The 20749-nt window shown below is 43.8% G+C and overlaps 1 protein-coding gene across 7 annotated transcripts in view; it reads left to right on the top strand.

Annotated features, from left to right (window-relative positions):
- Positions 1–20749, top strand: part of TCP11L1 (t-complex 11 like 1) — a 47395-nt gene that overhangs the window by 22877 nt on the left and 3769 nt on the right. For 6 of the 7 annotated variants that reach the window (XM_021083207.2, XM_021083208.2, XM_085011512.1 and 3 more), the window contains 4 exons: positions 330–466; positions 3462–3658; positions 8364–8545; positions 10346–10518. In XM_021083207.2, the coding sequence (XP_020938866.1) occupies positions 330–466; positions 3462–3658; positions 8364–8545; positions 10346–10518 (689 nt within the window). Of the gene's footprint in view, positions 1–329; positions 467–3461; positions 3659–8363; positions 9407–9467; positions 10519–20749 lie in introns of those variants that run through there. The other variant, XR_014837091.1, reaches the window with a different exon arrangement.

Below are 20749 nucleotides of genomic sequence, written 5' to 3'. Positions count from 1 at the left end.
GTGGTTCTGGCGTAGGCCAGTGGCTACAGCTCCAATTTAACCCCTAGCCTGGGAACCTCCATATGCCGAAGGAGCGGCCCAAAGAAATAGCAAAAAGACAAAATAAATAAATAAATAAATAAATAATGAAAAATAAATAAACAAAAAATAAATAAATTCGAAAAAAAAATTGCGGTCCTTTCTTCTGCATTTGTTTTTCTTAACCTGGTTTCTCCAGCTTTTCTTGCCACACTTTCTGAGATGAAAAAACTATCTCAAATTAGCTCACATAATTTTTTCTATACCAGTGTTTACAAGTGCCCAGTGCTAAGTCCTTTTGTCTCTTTCAGGGCCATTTTTTCCGTGTTGGACATGATGAAAGTGGACATGGCAAACTTCGCTGTCAGTAGCATTAGGCCGCATCTCATGCAGCAGTCAGTTGAATATGAAAGAAAGCAGTTTCAAGAGCTTTTGGAGAAGCAGCCAAGTATGTTTCAAATTTTGTGGTGCTTGTTTGTTGTCTGTGTTTTTCATTTTAGCTGCTGTAGCTTGTTGCCTAACGATAGTTTCAAAACAAAACGAAAATTTAGTATGAGAATAGTCTTAATTTGAAGACAGAAGCACAGAATGTCAGGCCTTGAAAACTTAGTTGACAAGCAAGAGAACTGTAAATGGGAGACAAGACAGGAATTTAAAAGATTGAGGAAGTCTTTTTTTTTTTGTCTTTTTGACATTTTCTTGGGCCGCTCCCGTGGCATATGGAGGTTCCCAGGCTAGGGGTCCAATCAGAGCTGTAGCCACCAGCCTATGCCAGAGCCACAGCAACACGGGATCCAAGTCGTGTCTGTGACCTATACCACAGCTCACGGCAACGCCGGATCCTTAACCCACTGAGCAAGGCCAGGGATCAAACCCGCAACCACGTGGTTCCTAGTCAGATTCTCTGACCACTGAACCATGACAGGAGCTCCAAGAATGAGGAAGTCTTAAATTAAGTGGGTTTTTAATGAAATCACCAGTTTGGGGTAAATTGTATAATTGGTCTTGATTTTAAAAACATGACGAGTTTCTCACCACTGTGTAACTCACTTTTCAAACTCCTCCCAATGAGGTACATCAAGAAATTTCACTTTGCTTCTGTTCTGTGTACATAAATCTTCTGGTTTCAGACCCAGAAAAAGTCTTAGTTTTATGAACCTCTCAGATGATTGCAGGAAAGAGAGAACTTAAAATCCAAACTATGTTGCATTTCTAGGGTGCTTTTTTTGGTCTCTGCATTGGCAGCTGATGTTCTGAGTGCATCGCTGTCTTCCAATTTATTATGTGTTCCGTTTAGCCTCTAATTTTGCGGGTTACTAGATGTAAATGGCAGTCTCCGGGTAGATTGTGTAGCCTGACCAGAATAGTCAGTTCAGTGCCCTGAGCAGTTGTTTATCCAGCCCAAGCAGAGAAGTCGAGATGGCCCTGAGGGCCAGGGAGAGTCGAGGAGCAGAGTAGAAGGAGCAGAACTAGCAGAACTAGCAGATGATTGGTTAGTGTTACTATGTACCAGGCTCTTGCCATATACGACCTCACAGGAAGCCTATGAGGTAGGCACTATATTGTAACCCCATTTTACAGATTTGGGAATGGGTTTTGAGATATTTCTGATCAGAATTGATGACCACTCTAGCTCCCTTTCCCACAAGCATGCTACTACCCCTCAGGAGACATCAGGGTTGCAGTTTTATAGGCTGACAAGCTGGAGTGGGAGTGCCAGGTGCCGGCAGTGGGCCCAGTCCCTGAGCTGAACAGAGGCTAATGCACATCACTCGGAACCTGAAAGCCAAGGCTGCTGAGCTGATGGCCTACAGAATGCTGTCAGCAGAGGCTAAAGGGAGAGCGAAGCTCAGAACCAAGAGCTCAGCATGATCAGCATGTGGGCAGAGCCAGAGGTGTGTCCTGCAGCAGCAGTGAAGGCCCCAGCCATACCCTTGGCTATCCACTTGGTTGTAAGGTGGCTTCCATTGGCAGGGCTGCAGGTCACTCCATGTCCTGTCAGGGAGTTTTTGCTCAGACAATGTGTACAAAAACCTCATCATCTTCTCTTGTGTCCCTCAGAATCCCCAGTGTATTACTCAGCTTAAAAGAGTAGGGATCACAACATTGTAAATCAACTATAATTAAAGAGAAAAAAAGAAAAGAAAAAAAGAAGAGTATAGAAAGGATGGAGGATGAAAGACAGCTGAGATTCCCTCCATGGTGCTGCAAATGCTGCACAGTCCATGTCAGACACATGATAGAACTTAGCCCCCACAAGGCTGAATTAAAACAAATTGAGGCAAAAGTAAGATCTAGATGGGTACACCTCATCTTCAGTGAGGAAGATGGTTTACACTGGGAAACTCTAGCCAGTGTCTTAACCCCATCTGTCTCTGGGCAAGAGTTTTTGCATCTCAGTGAGCTGGAGTTATCCCAGCTTCCAGCCACATGTCATGCATGAGAGGTTAGGGTGCGAGAGAGGAGTGTGAAAGTCTGTTGAACATCCAAGGTGGTACAGCCCGGCCACGTGCTCCACATTCACCATGGTTAATCCTCACCACAGCCCGTGAGGCGGTGGTGGACATTTCTTTATATTAAGAATCTTTATTTTTTTTATTTTTTTATTTTTTATTTTTTGCTTTTTAGGGCCACACCCACAGCATACGGAGGTTCCCAGGCTAGGTGTCTAATCGAAGCTACAGCTGCCAGCCTACACCAGAACCATAGCAATGCCAGATCTGAGCTGCATCTGCGACCTACACCACAGCTCACGGCAACGCCAGATCCTTAACCTACTGATCGAGGCCAGAGATCAAAACCGCAACCTCTTGGTTATTAGTTGGATTTGTTTCCGCTGTACCACAACAGGAACTCCTATATTAAGAATCTTGAAGGATCGGATGGGGAGATGCACAGAGAGTTTGGGATGGAAATGCTATAAAATTTGGTTGTGATGATCATTGTACAACTATAAGTGTAATACAATTCATTGAGTAATTTAAAAAACAAAAGAATCTTGGAGTTCCCATCATGGCTCAGCAGTAACAAACTTGACTAGTATCCATGAGGATGTGGGTTTGATCCCTGGCCTTGCTAAGTAGGTTAAGGATCTGGCGTTGTCTCAAGCTGTGGTGTAGGTTGAAGACACAGCTCAGATCCCGAGTTGCTGTGGCTGTGGTGTAGGCCGGCAGTTGTAGCTCCAATTCAACCCCTAGCCTGGGAACTTCCATATTCTGTGGGTGCAGCCCTAAAAAAAAAATAAAGGATCTCGATAGTCAGACAGAAATCTAAGGTCACCCAACTAGTAATTGGTAGTCCTGTGATTTGAACCAAGGTCTGTTTGATTCCAAAGTCCATGCTGTATACTTGACCACATTTCCAGGAAGAACTTCCCTGAAGTTACCCTGGGAAGCGTCCCTCTGGGAGCCTTCCAGTAATATTCAAAGCCTTCCTTTTCACAGATTCCCTGGACTTTGTCACTCAGTGGCTGGAAGAAGCCGCAGATGACCTCATGAATCAGAGGTATAGAAATGCCCTGCCAGCTGGGGGAGGGGCGGCTGGCTCTGAGGCCAGTCCCAGGCCAGACCCTGCTGCGGTCCAGAATTATGCGTACCTGAAGCTTCTGAAGTGGGACCACCTGCACAGACTTTTCCCTGAAGTAGGTGCTCCAGAGCAGTTTGACTGCTCCTTTCTTTTTGCGCTGCTGAACCTTTAAAAAGTAAGCTTTGTCACAGTTCACATACCAGAAAATTTTTCTTTTTAAAGTTGTACAATTCATTGGTTTTGAGTATATTCACAGAATTGTGTGGCCATGAACTGTATTTAATATCAGAATGTTTTCTTCACCCCAAAAAGAAACCCTGTACCCATTAGCAGTCACCACCTCTCCCCGCACCCCACCCCCCCACCACCACCTTGGCAGCCATTCATCTACTTTCTGTCTCTGTGCATTTGTCCTGTTCTGGACTTTTCGTGTAAACGGAATCATGGAATATTGGCCTTTTGTGTCTGGCTTCTTCTAAGCATAAAGTTCATCTGTTGTAGCATGTATCAGTACTTCATTCCCTTTTTTTAAAGTGTTGTTTTAATTGTGATGAAATATATGTAACATAAAACCATTTTTATTTTATTTATTTTTTTATTTTATTTTATTGTCTTTTTAGGGCCACACCCAAGGGATATTGGAGGTTTCCCGGCTAGGGGTCAAATCAGAGCTGTAGCTGTTGGCCTACCCCACAGCCACAGCAACGCCAAATCAGAGCCTCGACTGCAACCTTCACCCCAGCTCACGGCAACCCTTGATCCTTAACCCCCTGAGCCAGGGATTGAACCCATGTCCTCATAGATAGATACTAGGTGGGTTCCTTACCACTGAGCCACAACAGGAACTCAGAACTTACCATTTTTAAATGTACAGTTGCAGTGGCATTAAGTACACTGACATTGCTGTGCAGCCATCCCCACCACCCATGTACAGAACTTTTCTATCTTCACAAATTGAAATTCTATCCTTTAAACACTTAACTCCTCGTTCCTCCCTCCCCACCCCCAGCTCGTGGCAACCTCTGTTTCCTGTTTCTGAGTTTGATGCCTCTGGGCACCTCATAAGAATTAAATCAGTCAGTACTTGTGTCCTTTTGTCTTCCTTATTTCACTTCCTGTAATCTCTTCAAGGTTCATCCCTGTTGTTGTTGATGTTTCTTTTTAAGGCTGAATAACACTCTGTTGTATGGCTCTACCACATTGTGCTTTATCCATTCATCAGTTGATGGACACTTGAGCTGTTTCCACTTTAGGACTATTGTGAATTGCGCTGCTCTGAATATTTGTGTACAAGGTTTTGTGTGGCCCTGTGTTCCCAGTTCTTTTGGGTATGTACCTAGGATTAGAATTGCCGCGTCATGGGTTAACTATTAAGTGTAACACTCTGAGGAGCTGCCAGTCTTTTTTCCAAAGTGGCTGCCTTATTTGACCGTCCACCAGCAGTGAATGGGGCTTCCAGTTTCAGCTGCTGAACTTCTGTCCTGTTCTTACTCATCTTGATGAAAACTTGAACAGTGATGTTGCTTTTCAGCTTTATCCAAAGGAACATCTTCCCCTTCCATGTGGAGCAATATTTTTTCCTTAGTATGCTTTTCACATAAATACTTCTCACAGCAGGAAGTGACTAACAAGGGGTTTCCCCAGCAAATAGCTGGTTTGGCGTCTAGACTCCCCCTTCTTTTTTGAGGGCACTGGGATTTCTTATTTCTAGCCTCAGATCCTATTACTTCTCTAAATTTCTTTCTCATCTAAGTTCCTTATTTTTCCTTTCAATACGTGAGCCTAAGGTTTCACCTCTTGCTTCTGACTTCCCTGTTTTGTGCCAGAGGAGGCTCTAAAGAGGGTGTGGAAGTGGGGGTGAGGAGACTTCTTCCTGAATAGTGACATGTCAGCCTGACATTTCTCTTAAAAAATAGCTCTGGGATACATGGTGTCTTCACTGGGGTCAGATGTCTACTGTCAGAATGATCCTTGGAAATCTTTTGCATCCTAAACCCAAGTACTACCCGGTACTGGGAGGTTGCAAAGCAAGGATCTTGGCATGTAACACAGTGGAGTTAGGAGAGAGACTGGTGAAGCCTGTCTATTTAACAATAGAGGAATCTCAGCCTTCAAAGGTAGTTTGTACTTCTTGGGGAGAATCCTGGGCTAAGGCCCCACATTGTTAATGTCTTGATTTGGTGTATTCGTTTCTTTTTTCTTCTCTCTTTTTTTTTTGTCTTGTCTTAGGGCCGCACTTGTGGCATATGGAATTTCCCAGGCTAGGGGTCTAGTCAGAGCTGCAGCTGCCTTCCTACGCCACAGCAGCCCCAGATCCAAGCTGTGTCTGTGACCTACACCACAGCTCATAGCAACATGGGATTCTTAACCCACCAAATGAGGCCAGGGATCAAACCCACATCCTCATGGATACTAGTTGGGTTCATTACTGCTGATCCATGAAGGGTACTCTGTATCAGTTTCTTATAGCAAGACTGGTCCTTAAAGTTGATTAACCTGTAAAAACTGATGAGAAGTCATACCTCTTCAGCCTTTTCAATGCCCTTTTCCTCACCCCACACGGGGGACTTTGGCCTGGCAGGACCAGGGCTGTCTATAACACAGAGACACCATCATGGCAATTCATTCACTGACTGCTTTGCAGGTGCTTCTGGGTCATTATCTGTCATTCCTATTTTTCCTACTTAAATGTTTGTTTTTCTCTTTCTCTACTCACCAGTTCTTAAGAGCCTCCTTTGTGCTGGATACTGAGGGGGATACTGAGGTGAATAAGTGCATTTCTCCCCTCCTTTTTTCCCATGCCCTGAAAAGTGTGGCTGGCTGTCTGGTTTGCCCAGGAGTGGGAAAGGGGTAAACACAGGACTTGGAGTTTCAGTTTTTAAACCAGGACACTCCTGGGAAAACTGGGATGGGTCGCATCCTCACTCTGTACGTCATTATTCTTTTCCCGTCTAATGATGTAACTTGTATTTATTGAGTGCTGGCTCAGCCAGCTACTTAATATACATTGTCCTTTTTTCATCTTTAAAACAGCCCTGTGAAGTAGGAATCCCCCTTTGGCATACGGCTCAGAGAATTGAAAAAAACATGCATGAGGTTATGCTGTTATTAAATGACAGAGTCTGCACTTAAACCCAGTCTGTCTCATGTTTTCCTGAAGCCATTCTAAGGGAGGAGGGGCTCTATGATGAAAGGAGAATTCACACATGACTCCCTTATGGTTGGCTGGGAAAGGACCAGAAACTCCAGAGGGGAACTTCACAGGTCTGTGTGGGAGCTGCGGCCCCACTGCCCTCTGCTGGCCACAGCTTGAACTACAGCTCAGAGATGACCTCGCTCTTCGTCTGACTTTTTTTTTTTTTTTTTTTTAAATGTTATGACCACACCATGGCATATAGAAGTTTCTGGCCCAGGGATTGAATCTGAGCCAAAGCTACAGCCTACATTGCACCTGTGGCAACGCCAGATCCTTTAATCCTTGCCTCCACAGTGACCCAAGATGCTGCAGTGAATTCTTGATTTACTGTGCCACAGCAGGAACTCCAGGATGACTTCTCTTTTATTCTTTGCAAACAGTTTTTGCCCCATTTTTTAAAAGTTTTATTGACGTATAGTTGATCCAAAAGGTTGTGATAATTTCTGCTGTACAGCAGAGTGATTCAGTTACACATAGACACATATTCATTCTCATTCAGACTTTTTTCCCACATAGATTATCACAGATATCTATTGGGGAGAGATCCCTGTGCTACACAGCAGATCCCCGTTGGCCAGTCATTCCATATACCTCAGTGTGCATATGCTAATCCCAAACCCCAAGTCCATCCCCCATCCCTGCCTGCTGCCTGTCCCCTTTGGTAACCATAAGTTTTTCAAAGTCTGTGAGTCTGTTTCTGTTTTGCAAATAAGTTCATTTGTATCCTTTTTTTTTTTTTTTAAGATTCTGCATATAAGTGATATGGTTGTCTTTCACTGTCTAACGTCACTTAGTATAATAATTCCTAGGTTCATCCATGTTGCTGCAGATGGCATTATTTCATTCTTTTTTATGGCTGAGTGATATTCTGTCGTGCACGTGATACTTCAAGAGCTCCACACACACAAACACACACCTTCTTTATCCATTCCTCTGTCAGTGGACATTTAGGTTGCTTCCACGTCTTGGCTATTGTATATAGTGCTGCAATGAACATTGGAGTACACGTGTCTTCAAAATATGGTTGTCTCTGGATAGATGCCCAGGAGTGGGATCGCTAGATCATATGGTAGTTCTGCTTTAAGTTTTTTGAGGAATCTCTGTACTGTTCTCCACAGTGGTTGCACCAATTACATTCCCACCAACAGTGTAATAGGGTTCCCTTTTCTCCACACCCTCTCAGCATTGATTGTTTGTAGACTTTTTGATGATAGCTATTCTAGCTAGTGTAAGGTGGTACTTCACAGTAGTTTTGATTTGCATTTCTCCAGTAATTAGTGACATTGAGCATCTTTTCATGCGCCTTTTTTTTTTTTTTTTTTTTTTTTTTTTTTGCTATTTCTTGGGCCACTCCCGCAGCATATGGAGGTTCCCAGGCTAGGGGTCGAATCGGAGCTGTAGCGGACAGCCTATGCCAGAGCCACAGCAATGCCGGATCCAAGCCTCGTCTGCAGCCTACACCACAGCTCATGGCAACGCCAGATCCTTAACCCACTGAGCAAGGCCAGGGATCAAACCTGCAACCTCATGGTTCCTAGTCAGATTCGTTAACCACTGTGCCACGACGGGAACTCCTTTTCATGCGTTGTTTGGCCATCTGTATGTCTCCTTTGGATCATTGCAGACAGTTTTGATGGATCGTTCTCGCTTTCAAGAGCTGCAGCTTCAGCTGGAACAGCTGACTGTCCTGGGGGCCGTGTTGCTGGTCACGTTCAGCATGGCAGCCCCAGGAATTTCCAGCCGGGCTGACTTTGCTGAGAAACTTAAGATGATTGTGAAGATTCTGCTCACGGATATGCATCAGCCGTAAGTGACCAAGTGCTGTGGCTGGACCTTCAGTGGGTGGTGGGAGGCAGAAGGCGGCAAGGAACAGACTGGAACAGGGGTCTCCAGTGTAAGGCAGGACCCGGTCCACTCTCCTGAGACTGAGGAAACTTGGCTGTCTAGCGCTCTTCACCCCTGCAGAATTTATTCACGGCCGTGGGGTCATAGTTAGAGTCAACTCAGGTTGATTGGCAGGGCTCTAGGACAGTGACTTTCAAGTGTTTGTGACCAGGACGCATAGTAAGAAATTCATCTTCCATGGTGACTTAGTGCCTACTTGGACACACAGGTAATCAAAATAAAAACTTCACAAAGCGAAACTTGCTCAACTGCTTGTTGCTACCCGGTGAATTACTTTCACAAACAACCAACAGTGTGGTCAACGCAGCCCTAAAGAAAGGTCAAATAAGAAACAAGCTGTGTTCCTCCCAGAGTTACGTGAATGTGATGAAAGTTTCTGCCCTTTGCACATTCCTCCTGGACATTCTGTGCTGGGTATAAATGGATTATTTATCAACCAGCACTAATCCACACTTGAGTGAGGACAGCTGCTCTACCTCCTCCTGCAGTGAAATCAGATTGGGTGATTTATGTGGTTTCCAGCATATAGAATATTTTTGAATGGTTCTAAGTAAACCTGTATCTGACAAAGTCCAACTCAGAAGATTCTTCAAGTGGAACATTCTCAAACATTCTCCTCCTTACAAAGTGGAGGAATTGAGTGCCGAGTTTGCTCAAAGTGTGAGTGTGTTCGGTGCCACAAGGGGCGTGTGTTGTGACCTGGGGTTTAGCGGTCTTGACTCAGGCCTGCAGGATGTTAGCTGAGGCAAGGCCTGGCCTGAGGCCCTGGCACAGGTGTAGCCTTGAGCTGTCACCCAGGCCCCCCTCCAATAGGACTGAGGAGGGGGGCCCTCTCCAATGCTTCCCTGGCCAGCCTTGCCATGTCCACCCTGGCTCCTGTAGTGAGTCTGGGGCTCGCACGTTTGCACGCACTTTTGCTCCCACTCATCCTACTGTACTGAGCTCTAGATCAGGACAAAGCCAATTGCCTTCATCATAGAACACTCACTAGCATGAGGGTTCCCCACAGAGATTCTAGGAGAGCCTAGGAGCCCCAGAAATTAAGGTGCTAATTTTAACTTACTAGATTTTTTTTTTTTTCCTTTTTAGCGCCGTACCTGTAGCATATGGAAGTTCACAGTCTAGGCATCAAATCAGAGCTACAGCTACTGGCCTACACCACAGCCACAGCAGCTCCATATCTGAGCCATGTCTGTGGCCTGTACTGTAGCTCATGGCAACACTGGATCCTTAACCCACTGAGTGAGGCCAGGGATCAAACTCATGTCCTTATGGATACTAGTTGGGTTTGTTACCACTGAGCCACAATGGGAACTCCTAGATTTCAATTTTATTTATCTTTTGAAAGTAGTTTCAAAAGCCAAAAGGGACAAAGGGGTATCCAATGAAAAGTAACTCTGCCACTCTTTCCCAAGGCTACCAAATTTCTGGTTTCCTGTGTATTGCTCCAGAGCTATTCAAGATAGTCCTACCTCATTGCAGGCTTATTTCCCCTCACAGATGGTAGCAAGGAGCGGGGTCGTAGCTCCTGCTATAATCTGAGCCTTCCCTTTCCCACTATTCTTTATAGTCGAGAGGTCGAGAGGAGAGGAAGTCCCTTGATTTGCGTGGTCACAGTCTTAGAGGTTGGGGCTGGGGAGCGGGAGCATGTGCATTTTGTTCATGGGTCCCTTCTCTCCGGCCTCCCCTTCTCTTCTCAAGCTCCTTCCATCTGGAGGACGCCCTCACTGCCGTTGGGGAGAAGGTCTGCCTGGAGGTGAGCAGCTGCCTTTCCCAGTGTGGGTTCAGTCCCCTCACCCCGGACAAGGAGGCCGTGCTCAAGGGCCAGATCCAGGCTGTGGCCAGTCCCGACAACCCCATCCGCAGGATCATGGGTACGTCTGGGGGAAGGGAGGACCAGGAATGTGCCTGCCGGTGGGCTGGCAGACAGGCCCCTCTGAGGAAATCCAGAAGGGTTTTGATGGATTATGAGTGCTGATGAGTGAGGAGAGAGTGATGAATTACTGCAGCGCAGTGGGGTGACCCAAAGGCGTGGACCAGTGACCAGGCAGCCACCACTGTCCTGAGGCCCCTGGCTTTGGAATCATAGGCCTCGGTGCAAAGCCCTTCTCCAGCACTGGCAGGTAATGGGAAATACATGTCCTGGTCTCTGACCCTGGTTCTAGGCACAGAGCTCCTAAAACTCTGGTAGTTTCCTTCGAGATAAGAGCACTAGGAGGATCTTTTGTTCTGATATTTGGTCTTTGACCCCAGTTCCTGGCCCAGAGGCCCTAAATCCTTTGGAATTTCCTGGGTGATAGGAGTCTTTCATTCTGAAGCTCTCGATGGGCTCCTGGATGGGGGCCAGTCACCAGAAAGACCAAGCATGATTAGAAGCTTGGGACTTTTCAGCCCTACCCTTTATATTCTCTAGAGAGATGAGAGGGTCTAGAGATGCCTTGTGATAAAGCCTTCGCAAAGATCCTCAAAGGCCAAGGTTAGAGAGCTTCTGGGTTAGTGAACACATCCATGCGATGGGAGGGAGGTGAGCCCCAGCACCTTGGTGCTCTCCCCAGCCTCACCCTTTGTATGTCGCCTTCTGACTGTTTTGTCTCGTGTAATAAGCTGGTAAGCCAAAGTGTTTTCCTGAGGTCTGTGAGCTGTTGTAGCAAATCATCAAAATCCAAGGGAGAGGACGTCCTGAGAACCTCCAATTTGTAGTCAAGTCAGACAGAAGTTGTGGGTGACCTGGCATCTGCAGTGGGGCAGTTAGGGGCCTGAGCCCTTAATCCGTGGGTGATGACACTGTCTCCAGGTGGTGTCAGAACTGAGTAAAATTCTAGGACACGCAGCTGGTGTCACAGAGGATTGCTTGGTATAGAAACCCTCTTCTCCCAGATCTGGAGTCAGAAACGTTTTGAACATGGTGGTTGTGAAGAGTCAGGGAAAAGCATGGCTTTAGTACAGGACTCAGGTCGTTTTCTTTACAAGCACATGCTGTGTAGCTCGAGCAAGTGACAAGACAGCTGAGCATCACATCTGAAAGGGGGCGATACCAACAACCTGCAGGTTGCTGAGAGGACTGCGGGTAGTAAGACATGTAAATGCTTATTACCACAGTACTGGCAGCACATAGTGAGGACTCAGAGATGAGTCACAATTATTAAAACTATTACTCTGACATATGAGCATTATTGTCTGTCATCACAGCCATGGCATGCGGAAAAACTCTGTTCACTGGTTGATCAAGGAATACATGTATTATGTAATTTTTAATTCCTGTAATGGAATTCATTTTGAAGTCTTTCCTCAACTTCTTTATGAAATCAGATAGATGTTCAACTTAGAAATAATGAAAAGTTAGCAGGCCTCTGGCAAGAGCAGAATGATCCATGGTTATCAGATTTCAGGTTGGAGTAGAGGCTGAACCAGTGACAGGAGTTTATTTCTAATGCTATGACTTCCTACTCTCAGATAATATTTTATGAAAAAAAAAAGGATTACATAGACCAGTGAGGTTTTGTTTTTGTTTTTGTTTTTGTTTTAAATGGTTTCGGGAGTTCCCTGATGGCCTAGTGGTTAAAGATTCGGTATTGTCACTGCCATGGCACAGGTCACTCACTACTGTGGCTGAGGGTCAGTCCCTGGCCCAGGAATCTTATTTTTTTCTTTCTTTTTTTTTTTTTTTTTTGCATTGTAGGGCCACACCCACGGCATAGGGAGGTTCCCCGGCTAGGGGTCTAATTGAAGCTACTGCTGCCAGCCTACACCACAGCTGAAGCAACACCAGATCCAAGCTGCATCTGCGACCTACACCACAGCTCATGGCAACGCTGGATCCTTAACCCACTGAGCGAGCCCAGGGATTGAACCCGCAACCTCATGGTTCCTATTGGAATTCGTTTCTGCTGCATCACAAAGGGAACTCCCTGGCCCAGGAATTTCTTCATGCCTTGGGCATGGCCAAAAAAAGAATTAAATTTTTTCCAACCAGACTTGAATTAATTACAATTTCAGAAACAGGTCCCTCAAGGGGAGCCTGCGATGTTGCAGGTCCCTCGGACCATCCAGATCAACGTCGTTGACCCTGGTGGGGAGACTGGAAAGTGCCGTGAAAAGACCACTGGCCAACAGGCTGCTCCCGTCTTGCCATCTTGGTGGTTTAGTCACAGCCAATTAGAGGGGGTCACTGGGTTCCAAAAGGTGTAAGTCACTTCACGCAAGAGGGTTCCCTCAGGCATGAGGGGGCGTGAATTTTGAAAAAGTTTATTCATTATAAATGTCCCTATTGCTTTATTAATGAAACCTGCAAAGTATGACTTGCACACATTCATTTGTGGCAGAAGAGGATACACAGGAGAGTGCAAAAGTACCATAAGGGGGATGGGCTAAAAAGGCCTCAAACTAAATGATTCCTTAGTAGGACAGTTTGCCCACAGCTCCCTTCATTGTAGACGTTAGAGAAGGACGCTCATGCTTCTTTTACATGGGCTTAGTGGGAACATCTAGATCACAAGCTAACAGTGCTAGAATCTTTCATTCCTTTTTAGGGCTGAGTAATATTCCATTGTGTATGTGTACCATATCTTCTTGATCCGCTCCTCTGTTGATGGACATTTAGGTTGTTTCCATGTCTTGGCTATTGTATATAGTGCTGCAATGAACATTAGAGTAATGTATCTTTTTTTTTTTTTTTTTTTTTGTCTTTTTGCCATTTCTTGGGCCGCTCCTGTGGCATATGGAGGTTCCCGGGCTAGGGGTCGAATCGGAGCTGTAGCCACCAGCCTACGCCAGAGCCACAGCAGTGCAGGATCCGAGCCACGTCTGCGACCTACACCACAGCTCACGGCAACGCTGGAACCTTGACCCACTGAGCAAGGGCAGGGGTCGAACCCGCAACCTCATGGTTCCTAGTCAGATTCATTAACCACTGCGCCACGACGGGAACTCCATAGTAATGAATGTATCTTTTTGAATTATGGTTTTCTGTGGATAGATGCCCAGAGTGGGATTGCTGGATCAAATGGTAATCCTATTTTTAGTTTTGTTTTGTTTTGTTTTGTCTTTTTCTTCTAGGGCTGCTCCCATGGCATATGGAGTGGAGGATCCCAGGCTAGGGGTCTAATTGGAGGTGTAGCTGCTGGCCTACGCCAGAGCCAGAGCCACAGCAACGCAGGATCTGAGCCTCGTCTGCGACCTACACAACAGCTCACGGCGATGCCAGATCCTTAACCCACTGAGCAAGGCCAGGGATCAAACCCACAACCTCATGGTTCCTAGTCGGATTCGTTAACCACTGAGCCACGACGGGAACTCCTATTTTTAGTTTTTTGAGGAACCTCCATACTGTTTTCCATAGTGGTTGTACCAATTTACATTCCCACCAACAGTTTAAGAGGGTTCCCTTTTCTCCACACCCTCTCCTGCATTTATTGTTTGTAGACTTTTTGATGATGGCCATTCTGGCTGGTGTAAGGTGGAACCTCATAGTGGTTTTGATTTGCATTTCTCTGATAATTAGTGATGTAGAACATCTTTTCATGTGTTTTTTGGCCATCTGCATGTCGTCTTTGGAGAATTGTCTGTTTACGTCTGCCCATTTTTTGATGTGTGTGTGTGTTTGTTTATTTGTTTTTTGGTGTTGAGCTTCAGAAGGTATTTGTATATTTTGGAGATTAATCCCTTGTCAGTTGCTTCATTTGCAAATATTTTCTCCCATTCTGTGGGTTGTCTTTTCATTTCATTTAGGCTTTCCTTTGTTGTACAAAAAATTTTAAGTTTAATCAGATCCCATTTGTTTATTTTTGTTTTTACTGTCATCACTCTAGGAGGTGGGTCTGAAAAGATATTTCTCTGGTTTATGACAGAGTGTTCCACCTGTTTTCCTCTAAGAGTTTTATAGTATCCAGTCTTATATTTAGGTCTTTAAATGGTCTTTAATCCATTTTAAGTTTATTTTAGTGTATGGTGTTAGGAAGTGATCCAATTTCATTCTTTTACATGTAGCTGTCCAGTTTTCCCAGCACCACATGTTGAAGGGACTGTCTTTTATCCACTGTATATTCTTGCCTCCTTTGTCATAGATTAGTTGACTATAGATGCATAGGTTTAATTCTGGGCTTTCTATGCTGTTCCATGGATCTATATTTCTGTTTTTGTGCTAGTACCATACTGTCTTGATGACTGTAGCTTTGTAGTATAGTCTGAAGTCAGGGAGCCTGATTCCTCCAGCTACATTTTTCATTCTCAGGATGGCTCTGTCTATTCTGGGTCTTTAGTGCTTCCAAACAAACTTTAAAATATTTTGTTCTAGTTCTGTGAAAAATGCCATTGGTGATTTGATAGGGAGTGCATTGAATCTGTAGACTGCCTTGGGCAATATAGTCATTTTGACAGTATTGATTCTTTCAATCCAAGAGCATGGTATATCTTTCCATCTGTTTGTGTCATCTTTGATTTCTTTGATCAGCATCTTAGTTTTCAGAGTACAGGTCTTTTGTCTCTTTAGGTAGGTTTATTCTAGGCATTTTATTCTTTTTGATTTGATGGTAAATGGGATTGTTTCCCTAATTTCTATTTCTGATCTTTCATTGTTGGTATATAGAAATGCAGTCAATTTCTGTGTATTAATTTTGTATCCTGCAACTTTGCAGATTCATTGATGAGCTCTAACAGTTTTCTGGTAGCATCTTTAGGATTTTTTAGGTATAGTATCATAACATCTGCAAACAGTGATGATTTTACTTCTTCTTTTCCTGTTTAGATTCCTTTTATTTCTTTTTCTTCTCTGATTGCCGTGGGTAGGACTTCCAAAACTATGTTGAATGGTAGTGGCAAGAGTGGACATCCTTGTCTTGTCTGTGATCTTAGAAGGAATTCTTTCAGCTTTTCACCATTAAGAATGATGTTAGCTGTGGGTTTGTCATATATGGCGTTTGTTATGTTGAGGTATTTTCCCTCTATGCCCACTTTCTGGAGGGTTTTTATCAGAAATGGGTGCTGGATTTTGTCAAAATCTTTTTCTGTATAGCTATTGAAAGGATCATATGGTTTTTGTTCTTCAGTTTGTTAATGTGGTGTATCACACTGACTGATTTTTGGATATTGGAAAACCCTTGTATCACTGGGATAAATCCCTCTTGATCTTGCTGGATTTGGTTTGCTAGAATTTTGTTGAGAGTTTTTGCATGTATTTCATCTGTGATATTGGCCTGTAATTTTTTTGTGGTATCTTTGTCTGGTTTTGCTATCAGGCTGATGATAGCCTTGTAGAATGCATTTGGGAATGTTCCTTCCTCTACAAATTTTTGGAATAGTTTCAGAAGAATAGGTGTTAGCTCTTCTCTAAATGTTTGGTAGAATTCACCTGTGAAGCCATATGGTCCTGGACTTCTGTTTGTTGGAATTTTTTGTTTTTGTTTTTGTTTTTTGTTGCCTTTTCTAGGGCCGCTCCCGCAGCGTATGGAGGTTCCCAGGCTAGGGGTCCAATCGGAGCTATAGCCACTAGCCTATGCCAGAGCCACAGCAACGCGGGATCCGAGCTGCGTCTGCCACCTACACCACAGCTCATGGCAATGCCGGGTCCTTAACCCACTGAGCAAGGCCAGGGATCGAACCCTTTGCAACCTCATGGTTCCTAGTCGGATTTGTTAACCACTGTGCCATGGCAGGAGCTCCTGTTGGAAGTTTTTTAATCACAGTTTCAATTTCAGTACTTGTGATTGATCCATTCATCTTTTCTATTTCATTTTGGTTTAGTCTTTGAAAATTGTACTTCTTTAAGAATTTGTCCATTTCTTCTAGGTTGTCCATTTTACTTGTCATATAGTTGCTTGTAGTAGTCTCTTTTGATCGTTTGTGTTTCTGTGATGTCTGTTGTAATTTCCTTTTTTTTTTTTTGTTGGAATATTGAAGTTTCCAGGCCAGGAGCCTAATTGGAGCTGTAGCTGCCGGCCTATGCCACAGCCACAGCAATGCTAGATCTGAGCTGTGTCCATCAGCAACACCACAGCTCATGACAATGCTGGATCCTTAACCCACTGAACAAGGCCAGGGATCGAACCCACCCACATCCTCATGGATACTAACCAGGTTTGTTAACCACTGAGCCACAACAGGAACTCCCTGTTCTAACTTCAGCTGAATGGAAGTTCCCAGGCAAGGGGTCCAATGGGAGCTTACAGCTGCTGGCCTACACCATACCACAGCCACAGTAATACAGGATCCCAGCCACGTCTGCCACCTACACCACAGCTTACAGCAATGCCAGATCCTTAACCCACTGATCGAAGCCAGGGATCGAACCCACAACCTCGTGGTTATTAGTCAGATTCATTTCCACTGTGCCACAGTGGGAATTCCCCCATTTCTAATTTTATTAATTTGTGTCCTCTCTCTTTTTTTCTTGGTGAATACGGCTAAGGATTTATCAATTTTGTTGATCTTTTCAAAGAACCAGCTTTTACTTTCATTGATCTTTTCTTTTTGTTGTTGTTGTTTCTATTTCATTTATTTCTGCTCTGATTTTTATGATTTCTTTCCTTCTGCTAATTTTGGGTTTTGTCTGTTCTTCTCTCTCTAGTTGCTTAAGGTGTAAAGTTAGGGTGTTTATTTGAGCTTTTTCTTGTTTCCTGAGGTAGGCTTGTATTGTTCATAAACTTCCCTCTTAGAACTGCTTTTGCTGCATCATGTAGGTTTTGGAGTGTTGTATCTTTGTTGTCATTTGCTTCTCGGTATTTTTAAATTTCCTCTTTGATTTCCTCAGTGATCCATTGATTGTTTAGTAGCATGTTGTTTATCTCCATGTGTTTGTGTTTTTTGCAGTTTTTTTTTTTCTTTTCTTTTTTTTTTTGGTCTTTTCTAGGGCCGCACTCGCAGCATGTGGAGATTCCCAGGCTAGGGGTCTAATTGGAGCTGTAGCCACCGGCCTATTCCAGAGCCACAGCAATGCAGGATCTGAGCTGCATCTGCGACCTACACCACAGCTCATAGCAACACCAGATCCTTAACCCACTGAGGGAGGCCAGGGATCGAACCTACAACCTCATGGTTCCTAGTCATGTTCGTTAACCACTGCACCATGATGGGAACTCTGTCTTTCTTTTTTTTTTTTTTTTGTTTTTAGGACCGCACCTGTGGCATAAGGAGGTTCCCAGGCTAGGGGTCGAATCGGAGCTGTTGCTGCCGGCCTACACCACAGCAACGCCAGATCTGAGCCATGTCTGTGACCTACACCACAGCTCACGGCAACACTAGATCCTTAACCCACTGAGCGAGGCCAGGGATCGAACCTGCAACTTCATGGTTCCTAGTCGGATTCGTTTCCATTGTGCCAAAATGGGAACTCCTGCCATTTTTTTCTTGCTGTTGATTTCCAGTTATATAGTGTTGCAGTTGGAAAAGATCCTTGGTATGATTTCAGTTTCCTTAAATTTGCCATGACTTCATTTGTGGCCCAGAATGTGATCTATCCTAGAGAATGTCCTGCATGCACTTAGAAGCATGTGTATTTTGCTGCTTTTTTGGTTGGTTGGTTGGTTTTGCTTTTTACGGCCACACCTGTGGCATATGGAGGTTCCCAGGCTAGGGGTCAAATTGGAGCTACAGCCACAGCAACATGGAATCTGAGCCACATCTGAGGCCTCCATATACCACAGCTCATGGCAACACCAGATCCCTGACCCACTGAGCAAGGCCAGGGATCAAACCTGCATCCTCATGGATATTAGTCAGATTCATTTCTGTTGTACCACAACGGGAACTCCTGTTCTGCTGCTTTTGGATGGAATGTTCTATAAATATCTATTAAGTCCATCTGGTCTAATGCATCATATAAGGCCTGTATTTTCTTGTTGATTTTCTATCTGGATGATCTCTCCATTGATGTAAGTGGAGTGTTAAAGCCCTCTGCTATTGTGTTATTGTCAGTTTTTACTTTTAAGGTTATTTGCAGCTGCCTTATGTATTGAGGTGATCCTATGTTGGGTGCATATATATGTACAATTGTTATATCTTTTTCTTGGATTGATCCTTTGATCATTATGTAATATCCTTCTTTGTCTCTTGTAATATTCTTTATTTTAAGGTTTGTTTTGTCTGATATCAATATTGCTACTCCAGCTTTCTTCTGATTCCCATTTGCATGGAATATTTTCTTCCATCTTCTCACTTTCAGTTTGTATGTGTCCCCAGAAGTGAAGTGGGTCTCTTGAAGACAGCAAATATACGGGTCTAGTTTCTTTTTCCATTCATCCAGTCTGTGTCTTTTGGTTGGGGCATTTAGTCCATTTATACTTAAGATAATTATTGATATGTATGTTCTTATTGACATTTTATTAACTGTTTTGGATTTATTTTTGTTGGTCTTTTTTTCTTCCCTACTTCTCTTGTTCTCATCTCTTGTGGTTTGATGACTATCTTTAGTATTGTATTTGGGTTGCCTTTTCTTATTAGTGTGTGTATCTATTGCAGATTTTTGGCGTGTAGTTACCATGAAGTTTTGGTATAGGAGTCTACACACACAAACACACACACACAGATTGTTTTAAGTTGCTGGTCTCTTAATTGCTAGTGCATCTCCAGTGTCCAACATTTGTCCCCTCCTCTTCTCACGATTTCTGGTTTTGGTAGCGTATTTGCGTGTGGATGATTTCCCACCTTTACTATATGTATGCCTTTACTGGTGAGCCTTGTCATTTGTCATATTTTTGTTTCTAGTTGTGACTTTTTCTTTTCCACCTAGAGAAGTTCCTTTAGTATTTGTTGTAAAGCTGGTTTAGTGGTACTGAATTCTTTTAGCTCTTGCTTGTCTGTAAAGCTTCTGATTTCTGCTTCAAATCTGAATGAGAGCTTGCTGGGTAGAGCAGTCTTGGTTGGAGGTTTTTTCCTTTCACCACTTTAAGTATATCATGCCACTCCCTTCTGTACTGCAGAGTTTCTGCTGAAAAATCTGTCAATAACCTTGTCAGCATTCCCTTGTATGTTATTTGTTTCCTTTTTGTAGCTGCTTTCAATATTTTCTCCTTGTCTTTAATTTTTTTTATTACTCAATTTTATTACATTTATAGGTATACAACAATCATCACAACCCAATTTTAGAGCATTTCTATCCCAAACCCCCTTTGATTTTGGTCAGTTTGGTTAATATGTGTCTCTGCGTGTTCCTCCTTTAGTTTACTTTATATAGTACTTGTCGAGCTTCCTGGATTTGAATGAGTGATTCTTTTCTCTTGTGAGGAGTTTTCAGCTATTATCTCTTCAAATATATTCTCTGACCCTTTCTCTCTTCTCCTCTGGCACCCGTATAAATATGGATATTGGTGCATTTGATGTCCCAGAGTTCTCTTAGACTGTCATCATTTCTTTTGTCTTTTTTCTCTTTTCTGTTCTGCATCAGTTATTTCCACTAGTCTGCCCTCCACCTTGCTTATTCTTTCTTCTGCCTCCTGTTTTCTGCTGTTGGTTGCTTCTAGTGAATTTTTTTATTTCAGTTATTGTATTTTGCATCTCTGCTTGTTTAATCCTTAAACCTTCTATTTCTTTGCTCAGTGTTTCTTGTAATTTATCAATCTTTGCCTCCAGTCTATTTCTAAGATCTTGAATTGTCTTTGCTATCATCAGTTTAAAGTCTTTTTCATTGAGGCTGATAATCTCCAGATCACTTATCTATTTTTCTGGGTTTTTTTCTTATTCCTTTATCTGTGTCATAATTCTCTGCCTTTTCATTTTGTATAGATTTGTGATGTGGTCTCCTTTTTGCAGACAATAGGGTTGTAGCCTCTCTTGCTTCTGATGTCTGTCTGCCACCCTTGTGGCTGAAGTTGGTACAGGGGGCTTGCTGCAGACTTCCTGATGGGAAGGACTGGTGGCTGCCCATTGGTAGGTGGAGCTGATTCTTATCCCTCTGGTGGGTGGGGCTGTGTCTCTGGGTGAGATTAGAGGCAGTTGTGTGCCTTGGGGGTGATCTCTAGGCAGCCAGTTTGCTGACGGGTGGGGCTGTGTTCCCAGCTGGATTATTATTTGGCCTGGGGCTTCTTAGCACTGTTGGGTGGAGCCAGATTTTTCCAAAATGGCCACTTCTAGAGGAGCACACGCTGGTGATTATTTCCGAGGCCTTTGGCTCCACTG

This window comes from Sus scrofa, chromosome 2 (assembly GCF_054392235.1).
Source record: "Sus scrofa isolate SSC_HxYL_T2T_F1_AM1 chromosome 2, Sscrofa_HxYL_maternal_Yorkshire_Landrace_v2.0, whole genome shotgun sequence".
Lineage (NCBI taxonomy): Eukaryota > Metazoa > Chordata > Mammalia > Artiodactyla > Suidae > Sus > Sus scrofa.
This window is presented reverse-complemented; position numbering and strand designations above follow the sequence as displayed.